This window comes from Monodelphis domestica, chromosome 2, assembly GCF_027887165.1.
Source record: "Monodelphis domestica isolate mMonDom1 chromosome 2, mMonDom1.pri, whole genome shotgun sequence".
Lineage (NCBI taxonomy): Eukaryota > Metazoa > Chordata > Mammalia > Didelphimorphia > Didelphidae > Monodelphis > Monodelphis domestica.
Genome location: NC_077228.1, coordinates 193,292,594 through 193,306,891, shown reverse-complemented (window position 1 = coordinate 193,306,891; position 14,298 = coordinate 193,292,594). Strand labels below are relative to the sequence as shown.

At 36.9% G+C, this 14,298-nt stretch overlaps 1 protein-coding gene across 4 annotated transcripts in view; it reads right to left on the bottom strand.

Annotated features, from left to right (window-relative positions):
* BRCA1 (BRCA1 DNA repair associated) overlaps window positions 1-14,298 on the bottom strand; it is a 76,534-nt gene that overhangs the window by 53,434 nt on the left and 8,802 nt on the right. For all 4 annotated transcript variants that reach the window (XM_016428866.2, XM_007482128.3, XM_007482129.3 and 1 more), the window contains 2 exon segments: window positions 14,064-14,117; window positions 1,042-1,119 (listed from right to left, as the gene is read on the bottom strand). In XM_016428866.2, the coding sequence (XP_016284352.2) occupies window positions 1,042-1,119; window positions 14,064-14,117 (132 nt within the window).

The following is a 14,298-nucleotide window of genomic DNA, read 5'->3' as shown; positions in this document are numbered from 1 at the left end:
AAAACATTATTCACATCAGAACAAACTAAATGATAGCATATAGGATTTTTACAACTTAGTTTCTAGACAATCTAATACAATACAACCCAAATGCTAAAACTGCCTGAACTAGCGGGTGCCCTGAACGTGTGCTGGGGAACAAACATTGGAGAAAATCAAGGTCATCAGGGAGTTCACTGCTCTCTCCATCCAAAGCCCAGCACCATTATTACCAGATGAAGTCCAGAGAGAAAAGTATTACTTAAGGAAGACCTCAACAGAAAGAATGATTCAAAAGAGAGGTTCAAAGTTTCTGCCCTTGAGGGCAGGGGAACAAAGGAGGGCAATATGCATGGAACAAGCATAGTGCTGCAAGTCAGGATACGAAGGTTTGCCACTAATTAGCGGTCATATTTACAGAGTAAGTCTAGAGGAGGGGGTTGGAGAAACACTCTATAATTCTGTGATTCTCCAGGTAAATACACAGATGTCAACATTTTCAGTCAAGCCTGACTCCTCTTGACTTCTTTGGGGGATTTTCTTGGCAAAGATCCTGGAGTGGTTTGCCATTTCCTTCTCTTAGGCTCGTTTTGTAAATAAGGAAATTGAGGTAAACTGACTAAGTAACTTGACCAGGGTCACACTGAGGCCAGATTTGAACTAGGTGCTGCAATATAACAAAACTCATAAAACTTTCAGAAAATTCATTCTACTTATTAAGCATACCATCCTAAATATTTTTCTACTGATGCTTAGAATTGGCAAAACAATCCATTATGTTGCTAAAGAATGCTACTTCCTAGGACACCTAGGTAGCCCAATGGATAGAGTTCCAGGCCTGGAGAGGAGAGAACTTGGGTTCAAATCTAGCCTCAGACATTTCTAAGCTGTGTGATCCTGGGAAAATCACTTAACCTCCATTTGCCTAGATTGCTACTTTCTGTCTTAAAATTGATACGAAAAAGAAGGTAAGGATTAAAATAAAAAGCAAAAGAAAAAAAAGAATACCACCTCCTATGCTGTTGGGCTTTCCTACCTCCTGGCATCAGTTTAATGATATACCTTTTGGTTATATTGTTCTTGCACAGTGGACATTGAGAGGGCCCCTTCTTCTTGCTGAGAAGCTTCAACATACAAAATCTGTAAAACGGAAGAAGAAAAACAAAAGTAAGTTACTTTTTTTGTGGCTGGGACCTCCTATGGGGAGATGGCCATCCATGATGAGATTACCCTGCAGTGTTAAAGAGTCCTTTTCAGGTGAATTCTATTCAGGGGTCCCTGGAATTGGTTTAATTAGATGACCTCACCTGTCAGAGTCAGAAAAGATTTCATAAGTCATCTACCCCAACTCTTACTGGTGCTGAAATACCCTCAGCCATCTTGGTAAGGGGTTCTCTAGCCTTTGCTTACATAAGGGGGAAGCTGCCACCTCCCAAGGCATCCCATTTCTCTTTCAGAGATTTCTAATTATTATGAAGCTATTTCTTATGCTAAACCGGTCTCTCTATACCTTCTGCCTTTTGTTCTGAGATTTGATTTTTGGAGTCAAATAGAATAAAACTAATCAATCCTTCTTTCACATGATAGCTCTTCATATTCTTAAAGAAAATGTTTCATTTCTTTTCTTCAGATTAAACTTTCCAGTTCCTTCAAGAGATCCTTGAATGTCCCCATTTCCAGGCCTTTCAACAACCCTCTGGATTTGGTCCAAAGGGTAAGCAGACAACACTGCTGCACAAGTGGGGAGTGTCAGTGCTTTGTGAGTAATGACCCATGAAGACTGAGGATAGGACCATGTACAAATCATACTGCTTTAGGGGTTAGCTAGGTGGCTCAGTAGATAAAGAGCCAGGTCTAGAGATGGGAGGTCCTGGGTTCAAATCTGGCCTCAGACACTTCTTAGCTGTGTGACCCTGGGCAAGTCACTCAACCCTCATTGCCTAGCCCTATACAGCTCTTCTGTCTTGGAACCAATATACAGTATTGATTTTCTGATGGAAGGTCAGGGTTTAAAAATTAGAAAGGAGACAGGAGATAAGAAACAAGGCAGATTATGAACTCAATCTTCATGCAGAAAGGATCCAGGGGAAGGCAGGGGAAGGAGGTGGGATAAAAAGACTTTATTGAAATCTGATCTAGACTCTGTGATAGAATGGCAAGACCACTTGATTTGGGGGCACCTTAGGTAGCCAGTAGAGTGCCAGGCCTAGAGTCTAGAGGACTTGGGTTCAAATCTGGTCTCAAACACATTCTAGTAATATGACCTTAGGCAAGTTACTTAATCAAAATTGCCCTTTACCCTCTTCTGCCTTGGAACCAATACGCAGCATTAGTTCTAAGACAGATGGTAAAGGTTTAAAAACAAAAACTGCTGTAACCAAATAAGGTTTACGAGTAATTTACTTTGATTCCTGTTTAATGTTAATACATAACTATCACTGTGCTGTATGGTAATTAGTCAAAATTGGAATGCACTTCACATAACTGACTATATTGTGTATTAAAATAAAACTTAAACTCTCTGGAATTCAGACTTCCAGAACCTTGAGGTTAATACAATCAGTCAGGAAGACTCTGGTCTGGCTATAGATGGCAAATGGCAAACATGCCACCATTCTGGGGACAAGGCAGCTGCGCCCCCCAGAAATAAATAAATACAGCTAAAAAGGGATGAAGCTCCAAAGATTACAATGCAGGAGTTATGCCTGGTTGCTTTGCTGAATGTGAGGGGAGCTGGGCTATATAATTGGCTGGTGGAACCAATAAAAGGCTTGCCTTTTTCCCAGGAGAAATGACAAGAATAGGCAAGGGAAAAAGAAAATGGCAGGGGGAAGTAGCAGGAGAATATGAAAAACCAAAAGGGGCAGCAGTGGTTTCTGGCAGGAATGCAGCCTCACAATAAACAACAGATTACCTACTAGTGGAAAAAGGATAATCTGGGGAGTTAGTTTGAAGGAGATGAGCCACCTGGGTTAAACCTGAATAGCCTGTGAGGTTATCACCATGAAAATGTATCATCCAGTAGTCCTGAAATGGGGGAGGAAACACTGCCTTCATTGCTAGGGGACTGCAAGAGTGACAAGTTCCAGGTACACAAACTGAAAGGCAGAGCTGGGTGCTTGGTAGGAGGTAAATGAAGACATTGATTCTAATCTCTTTAGTGAAAGGCTATGAACAGAAGTATTATAACTCTTTCATCACATTTAGAGGACACCTCGAGGGCCATCTTATTGAGCAATTACCTGCCCCTCCCACTACTGTATTAACCAGAAAAGAAAATTTGGATTCTATGACTTAAAAGAGTGAGCACAGGAGAATCTTGATGATTAATAAGACACTGGCAAAGTTAAATTGCTTTTCAACTCTAGGAGGGGGGAGGAAAGAGGAGAGGGAAACAACAAGAATCATGTAACCATGGGGGAAAAATTCTTTTAAATGCTGAAAAAAAAAGAAGATATAGGCAAGGGAAAAAGAATTCTGCTCAGAAAGTATCATTCATTTTCTTGGAAACACAGAGACTAGACCCTACAGCAATGGAACACTACCATTTAAATCAGATTTTGAGATTATGTCCTCTGTGCCTGGGTCTCTCTGGTTCAAAGCTTAGAGAAAAGATTTTTATGTGCCAATGCAATGAATGAGTCATGGATGGGGTAAGTATTTCTGTCCTTCCCCATGACTGAAGGGGGATAATGTATCTTCCTCATTTCTTTCTTTTAAGTTCTTTTTTTTTTTTAATTTTTATTTAGAATAGTGTTCCATGGTTACATGATTCATGATCCTCCCCCCCCTTTCCTCCACCTTCCCAAAGCTGACAAGCAGTTGTGACAATTAGTTTGCTATAAACTGTTGCAGATAAAAAGAGTGGAGGTCTTAAACTGTGACTGCGTAAATATGGTTTCAAATAAAAAATATAGTGGTCGCCAGGGAAAAATTCCCAAATATGAAATATACCCAAGTCAGCTGCATTTTTATGGAGATTTTAATTAATACAAATAAGGAATTAATGAAAGAGAGAGAATAAGATGAAACAACGAGAAAAGAGATAGGCCAGCCTAAGCTTTTAAGCCTTAAGAGAGAGATCAGTCAGTCTTTTAACAACTCACCAGCAATACATTAATGTACCGACTTTGCCACATCCCCTCCAGCTTTCATTACTTTTCTTTGCTGTCATGTTAGCCAATCTGCTAGGTGTGAGGTGATACCTCAGAGTTGTTTTGATTTGCATCTTTCTAATTATCAGAGATTTAGAACACTTTTTCATGTACTTATTAATAGTTTTGATGTCTTTGGCTGAAAACTGCTTATTCATATCCCTTGCCCATTTATCAATTGGAGAATGGCTTGATTTTTTTGTACAATTGATTTAGCTCTTTGTAAATTTGAGTAATTAGACCTTTGTCAGAGGTTTTTGTTATGAAGATTGTTTCCCAATTTATTTCCCTTCTAATTTCGGTTACATTGGTTTTGTTTGTACAAAACCTTTTTAATTTGATGTAATCAAAATGATTTATTTTACATCTTGTGATTTTTTTTTGTGTGTAAGTCTTGCTTGGGTTTAAAATCTTTCCTTTCCCAAAGATCTGACGTGTATACTATTCTGTGTTCACCTAATTTACTTATAGTTTCCTTCTTTATTTTCAAGTCATTCACTCATTCTGAGTTTATCTTTGTGTAGGGTGTGAGATACTGATCCAAACCTAATCTCTCCCATACTGCCTTCCAATTTTCCCAGCAGTTTTTATCAAATAGTGGATTTTGGTCCCAAAAGCTGGGATCTTTGGGCTTATCATAGACTGTCTTGCTGAGGTCACTTATCCCAACTCTATTTCACTGGTCCCCCTTTCTGTCTCTTAGCCAGTACCATATTGTTTTGATGACCACTGCTTTTAGTACAGTTTGAGATCAGGTACTGCAAGGCCACCTTCCTTCTCATTTTTTTTTCATTATTTCCTTAGATATCCTTGATCTTTTGTTCTTCTAAAAGAACTTTGTTATGGTTTTTTTCTAATTCAGCAAAAAAGTTTTTTGGTAGTTTGATGGGTATGGCACTAAATAAGTAAATAAGTTTGGGTAGGATGGTCATTTTTATTATGTTAGCTCATCCTACTCATGAGCAGTTAATATTTTTTCCAATTGTTTAGATCTAGTTTTAATTGTGTGGAAAGTGTTTTGTAGTTGTGTTTATATAGTTCCTGTGTTTGTTTTGGCAGATAGATTCCTAAGTATTGTATATTGTTTGCGGGGATTTAAAATGGAATTTCTCTTTCTAATTCTTGCTGCTGAAATGTGTTGGAAATATACCGAAATGCTGATGACTTATGTGGGTTTATTTTGTATCCTGCAACTTTACTAAAGTTGTTGATTATTTCCACTAGCTTTTTTAGTTGATTCTCTAAGATTCTGTAAGTAGAACATCATATCATCCTCAAAGAGTGATAGCTTGGTCTCCTCATTGCCAATTTTAATACCTTCGATTTATTTTTCTTCTCTAATTGCTACGGCTAGTGTTTCTAGTACAATGTTAAATAATAGAGGTGATATGGGCATCCTTGTTTCACTCTTGGTCTTATTGGGAATGCATCTAGTTTATCCTCATTGCAGATGATGTTGGCTGATGGTTTTAGATATATACTGTTTATTATTTTTAGGAAAGACCCTTCTATTTCTATACTTTCTAGTGTTTTCAATAGGAATGAGTGTTGTATTTTGTCAAAGACTTTTTCTGCATCTATTGAGATAATCATGTTATTTTTGTTGGTTTGCTTGTTGATATGGTCAATTATGTGGATGGTTTTCCTAATATTGAACCATCCTTGCATTCCTGGTATAAATCCCACCTAATCATAGTGAATAAACCTCATGATGACTTGCTGGGGTCTTTTTGCTAGTATTCTATTTAAGATTTTTGCATCTATGTTCATTAAGGAGATTGGTCTATAGTTTTCTTTCTGTTTTTGACCTGCCTGGTTTTGTAATCAGTACCATATTTGTGTCATAAAAGGAATTTGCTAGAACTTCCTCTTTGTTCATTATGTCAAATAGTTTGTATAGTATTGGGATTAGCTGTTCTTTGAATGTTTGATAGAATTCACTTGTGAATCCATCAGGCCCTGGGGATTTTTTTCTTAAAGAATTCTTTGATGGCTTGTTCAATTTCTTTTTCTGATATGGGATTATTTAAGAATTCTATTTCTTCTTCTGTTAATCTAGACAATTTATATTTTTATAAATATTCATCCATATCACCTAGATTGGCATATTTATTGCCATATAATTGAGCAAAATAGTTTTAAGTGATTGCCTTGATTAACTCTTCATTGGAGGTGAGGTCTCCTTTTCATCTATGATACCGTTAATTTGGTTTTCTTCTTTCCTTTTTTTAAATTAGTTTGACCAGTATATTGTCTGTTTTGTTTGTTTTTTCAAAATGCCAGCTTCTAGTCTTATTTATTAGTTTAATAGTTCTTTCACTTTTGCTTTTATTAATTTCTCCCTTAATTTTTAAGATCTCTAATTTAGTTTTCTTGTAGGGATTAATTTGTTTGCTTTCAAGATTTTTGATTTACATGTCTAATTCATTGACCTCTGCCCTCCCTAATTTGTTAATATGTGAACTCAAGGATATAAATTTTCCCGAGTACTGTTCTGGCTGCATCCCATAGACTTTTGTCACATCATTGACATTTTCTTCAATGAAATTATTAATTGTTTAGATGATTTGTTCTCTAACCAATTTTGGAGAATCATATTATTTAATTTCCAATTAATTTTTTATTTGGCTCTCCATGTACCCTAACTGATCATTATTTTTATTGTGTTATGATCTGAAAAGGCTGCATTTATTATTTCTGCTTTTCTGTATTTGTTTGCCATGTTTTTATGACCTAGTACATGGTCAATCTTTGTGAATGTACCATGTGCTGCTGAAAAGAAGGTGTATTCCTTTTTGTCCCTATTTTTCTCCATATATCTATTAACTCTAATTTTTCTAAGATTTCATTCACATCTCTTACCTCTTTCTTATTTATCTTTTTATTTGATTTATCTAAATTTGATAGTGGTAGGTTAAGGTCTCCCACTAGTATAGTTTTACTATCTATTTCCTCCTTCAGTACCACTAGTTTCTCCTTTAGAAATTTGGATGCTATGCCATTTGGTGCATACATGTTGATTACTGATATATCCTCATTGTCTACACTCTCTTTTATCAGGATGTATTTACCTTTCCTATCCCTTTTAATCAGATCTATTTTTACTTTGGCTTTGTCAGATATGATTGCAACTCCTGCCTTCTTTCTATCAGTTGAGGCCCAATAGGTTTTGCTCCAACCTTTAATTCTAACCGTTGTTGAGTATTTACTCTCCTCAGATGTGTTTCTTGTAGACAACATATGGTAGGATTTTGGATTCTAATCCACTTTATTTGTTTTTGTTTTATGGGTGAGTTCATCCCATTCACATTCAAAGTTATGATTGTCACTTGTATATTCCCCAGCACTTTGATATCCTCTCATAGTTCCAATCTCTTCCTGTGAATGATTCTTCTAATTACTATAACAGTGAATATAATTTTTGAGTTACAAATAACATTTCCCCCATATATTAATATAAATAATTTGATCTTATTGTAGCTCTTAAAGAAGAAAGTTTGAATTAAAAAAAACCATTTTCCCCCTTTTCCCTATCTCTTTTTTTTTTGTTTTTAAAACATTATTTTATTTGGTCATTTTCATACATTGTTCATTGGAAACAGATCATTTTCTTTTCTTCCCCCCCAACCTCCCACCACCCCTTCCCTAGCCGAGGCGCGATTCATCTGGGTATCACATGTGTCCTTGCTCTGAACCCATTTCCTTGTTGTTGGTATTTGCATTAGGGCGCTCATTTACCATCTCTCCTTGATCATGTCCCCTCACCCTCTGTAGTCAGGCAGTTGCTTTTCCTCGGTGTTTTTATTCCCTCGGTTTGTCCTCTGCTTGAGGATAGTTTTTTGTTTGTTTGTTTGTTTTTCTTGTAGATCACTGCAGGTTGTTCAGGGACATTGTAAAGCCATTACTGGAGAAGTCCATTATGTTCTCTTGTACCACAATGTGTCAGTTTCTGTGTACAATGTTCTCCTGGTTCTGTTCCTCTCACTCTGCATCACTTCCTGGAGGTCGTTCCAGTCACCATGGAATTCCTACACTTTATTATTCCTTTTAGCACAGTAGTATTCCATCACCAACATATACCACAATTTGTTCAGCCATTCTCCAATTGAAGGGCATCCCCTCATTTTCCAATTTTTGGCCACCATTCCCTCTCTTTTTTTATTTACCTTTTCATTTTTCTCTTGATCTTTGTGTTTGGATATTAAACTTTCCACTTAGTTCTGGTCTTTTCTTTACAAATACTTGGAAATCTTCTATTTTGTTGAATGCCCATACTTTCCCCTGGAAGTATAGAGTCATTTTTAATGGATAGGTGATCCTTGATTAAAGACCTAATTCTCTTGCCTTCTGAATATTATATTCCAGCCTTGAGGTCCTTTAGTGTGGCAGCTGCCAGTTCTTGTGTGATCCTGATTGATGCTCCTTGCTATCTGAATTGTCTCTTTTTGGCTTCTTGTAAAATTTTCTCCTTAGCTTGAAAGCTCTTGAATTTGGCAATTACATTCCTGGGAGTTGTCTTTTGAGGATTTAGTGTAGAGGGTGTTCTATGAACTCTTTCAATGTCTATTTTGCCCCCTTGTTCGAGAATATCAGGGCAGTTTTCTTGCATTTCTTATAGTATGATGTCAAGATTTGTTTATTTCTGGGTTTTCAGGTAGACCAATGATTCTCCAATTGTCTCTTCTAGATCTGTTTTCTTGGTCTGTCATCTTCTCAGTGAGATATTTCTTCTATTTTGTCAGTCTTTTGACTTTTCTTTATTAATTCTTACTGTTTTGCAAAATCATTGGTTTCCAGTTGCCCAAGTCTGGTCCTTAAGGCCTGGTTTTCTATTATAATCTTTTGGTTTTCTCCTTTAATCTTTTGAATTTCCTTTTTGGTTTGGTCTATCCTGCTTTTTGTGGCTTCCAGCTGTTTCTCTAATTGGGAGTTCATGTCCTTTAAACTGCTATTTTTCTCTTTGAACGATTTCCCACTTTCCTTGCCAGAAGGCTTCCATCTTTTTGATAAGCTCCAATTTAAATTCTTCAAGATCTTGTGGACAATTTCCATTTTTTGGGAAGGTTTTGGTGTATTCATTTGAATTTCCTCTTCTAGTTCCTCTGTAGCCTGGAGTTTTCTTCAGTAAAAATTTTCCAGGGTCAGTCCCTTCTTATTTTTCTTGCTGGGGGGAGGTTGTTGTTCCTGGATACTATTTGCCATCACTGTGGAGGTTTTTCCTTCCCCTTTTTGTCAGAAATCTGAGTGAGATGGTCAGGCTCTCTGTGTTTGGAGTTAATGAGCAAGGATTTTTCCTGAGGCAAGCTCTCGATTCTCCCCAGCTTCTGCTCTTTGCTGCCCATTTCTGTGCTATCCTCCCACTAGCACCCATGCTCTGCGCTCTTTAGCTTGCTGGGGTTTCAGGTGTAGTTGCTCTCAGGGGTAGATCTTTGGTGGTCTTAGCCAGCTGCCAAGGACCTAGATGTGCCCCTTACTCACTCACTGATTCTGGTGTGCGCTGCCTCTGAATCTGGCTCTATAGGTGGGGTGGGGATGGGTAGATCATCTCATGTTTTGGTGGGGGCTTTTCCACCCCCTTACAGAGGGGCAATGCCCAAATCCCATGAACCTTCAATGCTGAGCCCTACTGTAGAGTCCCTTCATTCAAATGAATTTGGGTTTTTTGGTCTTTTAAGGTAGTCTATATCAGTGGGTTCTGAGGAGAGGACAAGTCTTGTGTCTAGCCTGCTGCCATGTTTACCTGGAAGTCAACTACTTTTTTTTAAAAAAAACTCTTTTCCTTCTGTCTTACAATCAATACTATGTATTAGTTCCAAGGTAGATGAGCAGTAAGGGATAGGCAATGGGAGTTAAGTTATCTAGATTCACCCAGCTAGGAAGTGTCTAAAGCCAGATTTGAACCCAGGATTATTCTTTATGCCTGGCATTCAATCCACAGAGCCACCAGCTGCTTCTATAATAACTGCATTTCAATAATTATTATTCTTTCCAATGTTATGTATTTTATTATATATACCTGATGTGATTAGAAATGAAGGAAGACATATTGTCACCCTTCTGTCACCAGGAAGGGTTGAAGCATTCACCCAATCCATAACTCATTTCTTGAACTGGCACATGTCTTGTTTTTCCAATAAGCATTTTGGATGAAGAAACCAAAGCTATATATAACTACATGAAAAAATGCTCTAACTTCTTATTTTATAGAGAAATGCAAATCAAAACTGACCTACCACCTCACCTATCAAATTGGCTAAAATGATAAAAGGGCAAAATGACAAATGTGGGAGGGGATGTTGAAAAAATGAGGACCCTAATATATTGCTTTTTGTCAAATGATGCCTTCTCTAACAAGGGTGAGGAGGGAGTTACTTGGGTATTTTAATGTAAAAACAAACAAACAGATAAATAAAGTATTGAGACAGAGAGATCCAGTCACAAGCTACACAATCTAGTGCTTGGATTTATATAGTTCTGTATCATGGCTGTGCAGTCTAGACTCAGTGTTTTTCAAGAATATGTTAAGCAAGATCTGTATTGTATCTTTGTTCATACCTTCAGGTTGGGGCACAGTTCATTGCATATGTTAGGGATTTAATAAAAGGTTGCTGAATTGAAATGAATTTGCTGTTTCAAACTTGGAAGTATCTGAAGACTATATTATATGAGGCAGCTATGCTGCATAGTGTATAGAGTGCCAGGCCTGGAGACAGGAGGTCCTGGGTTCAAATCCAATCTCAAATACTTCCTAACTATGACTTTGGGCAAATCACTTAACTCTATTTGCCTAGCTTGCCATTTTTCTGTCTTAGAATTGATACTAAGACATAAGGGCACAGGTTTAGCAAGAATCCTATATAATATGTGATGAGTGTATGTGTGCAAATATAGCTGGTAAAAAAATTACCGATATAATAGCTCACTTAAAAAAAAATGCAAGTAAATCATAAGACTACATGAGAATTCTGGGGCTTTCTCCAGGGAACATGTTTCTTAAGCATACCTATTTCCTGAAGAATTTTTAAATGTGGAGGAAATTGCTCCATCCTGGCAGGTGTCAGTGAATTAAGTATAAGCTCCTGTGAAATACAGCCTTTGGTCATTGAAAAATTTCATTAGCCTAGTGTTTCCCAAGGTGGCAGGCATTGCCTAAAATTTAGAAGGTAAGTTAATAAATACATGGTTAAGGACATTTTTTTTCTGCTCCCCCCTTTTTTTTAACCTTCAAGGGAAGATAATTTCAGAACTCTAGGCTTGCCTATAGCTAGAAAAACCCTTCCATTACTTGACAATTGTAGAGCACAATTCAAAATGTAAGGTTAGAGTCTGGGAAAATTTTTTATGATCTTTCTGTCTCCTGGAATTACTTTCTTAATTCAACCTTCATACCAGGGTATAATTCAGAATATGAAATGTTATCATGTAAGAAATTTCCTTAGAAAGCTGATCATGCAAGCATTCTATAAGATTTTCAATTTCATTATAACATTAAAGGTATATTTCTTACTATTACTTAAATCAAACATTAAGGAAAGTTTGAGGGAAACTAGCCTTGAATCTTATCCACAGAATTACATATTTATAATGATATTTTGTATCTTTTGTAGCAGGGGTTCTTGAATTTTTTCCCAAAAGAAATTTTAATAACTATTTCAATAATTGGTGTCCTTTGTAATGCTGAGTATTTTGTTTTTTACACATCTGGGAAGGGGCTTCTATGGACCAGATTGCTTAGTGAGTCCTAGGTGAAGAACCCCTGCAGTTGAGTATCTAGATCCAAAACATTCTGGCAAAATATTCTTGAAATTGTAAAGTATTCATGTGTCATCAACAAACTTAATGCAGGTGTAGAAGAGTGGGACCAAGATAAAAAAGAGATGCCTGGGGTCCACTATGTTAATAATACTCAGATTAAAAAAAATTCCATGAATGCTGCTGATAAGTCAAAGAACTCAGATCAACAGTGAAAATGACAGTTTTCTAAAGGGCAAGAAAGTCAACTGAGAGAAAGGTGTTTAGGTTTTTGATTTTTCCTAATTAATTATGGAGAAAGACAAAAACAAACAAAAACCCCAAACAACAACAAAATCCCCCTTACCTTCTGTTTTAGAATTGATACTAAATATTGGTTCCAAGACAGAGGAGTGGGAAAGACTAGGCAATTAGGGTTAAGTGACTTGCCTACAGAGATAAGCAATGTCTGAGACCAAATCTAACAAATCCTTCATCTCTAAGCCTGGCTCTCAATCCACTGAGCCACCAAATTATCCACAGATAATTTTTTTTTTTTAAAGCCAGTATCAGAGACTTTTCAAGAAGGCAAAGTCTTGGGTCAGTGACAAGTTCAATACCCATTCAGGTCCACATCACTTAGCATCAGCATCAATAATATGTGTGTGCATTGGAAGTAAAGTATTACCAACTTGTATTACATATCTGGAAAGTATAAGCGCTATTAAATTTTCAGAACTCATCTGCACATTTTTTTTAATCTCTAGAAGTTTTAGGAGTGACTAATCATTTCACCAGAGGCAAAAACATATTTTACTGTCTTTTAGGGTTGGGTTTTTTTTTCTTTCTGCTTTTTAAAAGTTCTCTAACATCAAGCCAGTGTCAGTTGCTTTCTCTGATGTGTGCACGGAAGCCTCTTTAATCAGTCATTCACATCCCAAGGAAAAAAGTCCTGGATCAAACCTAACAGCTGGACTGTTATATTTTCCTTCAAAACTAACAAGTAGTCCTCAGATGCTTCATTCTGGGTGCTAGGGGGCTGACACCAACAGAAAGTCTGAACTATAATGCTGTGGACTATCCCCAAGATCAAAAGTCTGATGCTCATAATAATTTATAATAATTTTTTTTAAGAGTCAGGGAAAGTAGAAAACCTAAACCAGGGGATGTAGCAGAAAGATAATAGGGCTTGATGAATGGGCTTTGAATCATTAGATCAGTGAATGAAAGTTGGAGAAGGATAAATGGGGAGCATTTACGGAGGTTCCTAGAGTACTGAGCAGCTACCAAGGAAGCAGAATGGAAGCAGAATGGCACAATAGAAATAGCACTGGATTTGGTGTCAGAGATCCTGGTTTCCAATCCAGGCTTTGCACTGACCGCCTGTAGGACGCAGGATACTTACCCTATCTGGACACACAACTTATTTGTGATAAGGACTAGAAGACTTCTAAAGGCCCTTCCAATTCTCAATTTGTGAACAGGCTGCTAGTACCTATAACTAAGGCTTACTATCCTAGGGGCAAAAAATAGAACATTGCTGCCCCTTCTGGATGAAGTACCTGACAAGACTAAAGCAGTTTTACCTTCAGGACCAGATTTAGAAGTTAGATTTCAAGAATAAGAAGAAGTCTTCCCAGTTTTCCTGCTTCTAAAAACCACAAACCCTCCATTTTTGTGTAAGAGATACAAAATGCTTGATAATATCAATAAGGAGTTAACACTACATCAAAACTTCCATCTCAGCACAGTATAAATGTCTGATATAATATCCTTTTCTGTTTTGAAAAGGAGAGAAAACAAGGAGGTTGTGGGCATGAGAGATGCTGTTAATGAAAGGGAAAGTGAACCAAAACAAGTATCTGGCAATAGTAAGGACAAATGCTGACTGCCTACAAGTTTAAAAATCTGTTTTTCTGTTCTTATACAAAAAGAAAATGTGTATGAAGACTGGGCTATAGTCATTTGTGACCTCCTGAGGTGTTAAATATGTACCTTAATAGGAATTGGGATTATATAAGTATGGCAAAATGGGTTCATTAAAAGCTTCTGTAAAACAGACTGATAGATTCAGATTGGGGTTTTCTTCTTAATTTCATTAATTTAATTAAATGGAAAGGCTAAAGTAACTGGGCAGATAAAATGACATGCTAGAATCTGACATGTCCTATTATGAAATTATGGGATCTTGAGACCTACCTGCAAAATATGTGGTCACAGGTAGTAGAAACAGGCTCTTTGATCAACTCCAGACTAAAAGGAAAAAAAAAGGTTATTTTCTTGGTAGGGTCAATTAATACAATAAAAAAAAGACCAAAAACTCTTAAGCATATACTTAATGAAGAATCAAATTAACATGGAACCAGAACTTTTAGTATTTGATACTTAACCTGAGGTAAAACTTTAATTGTTTGGGGGCAGCTGGGTAGCTCAG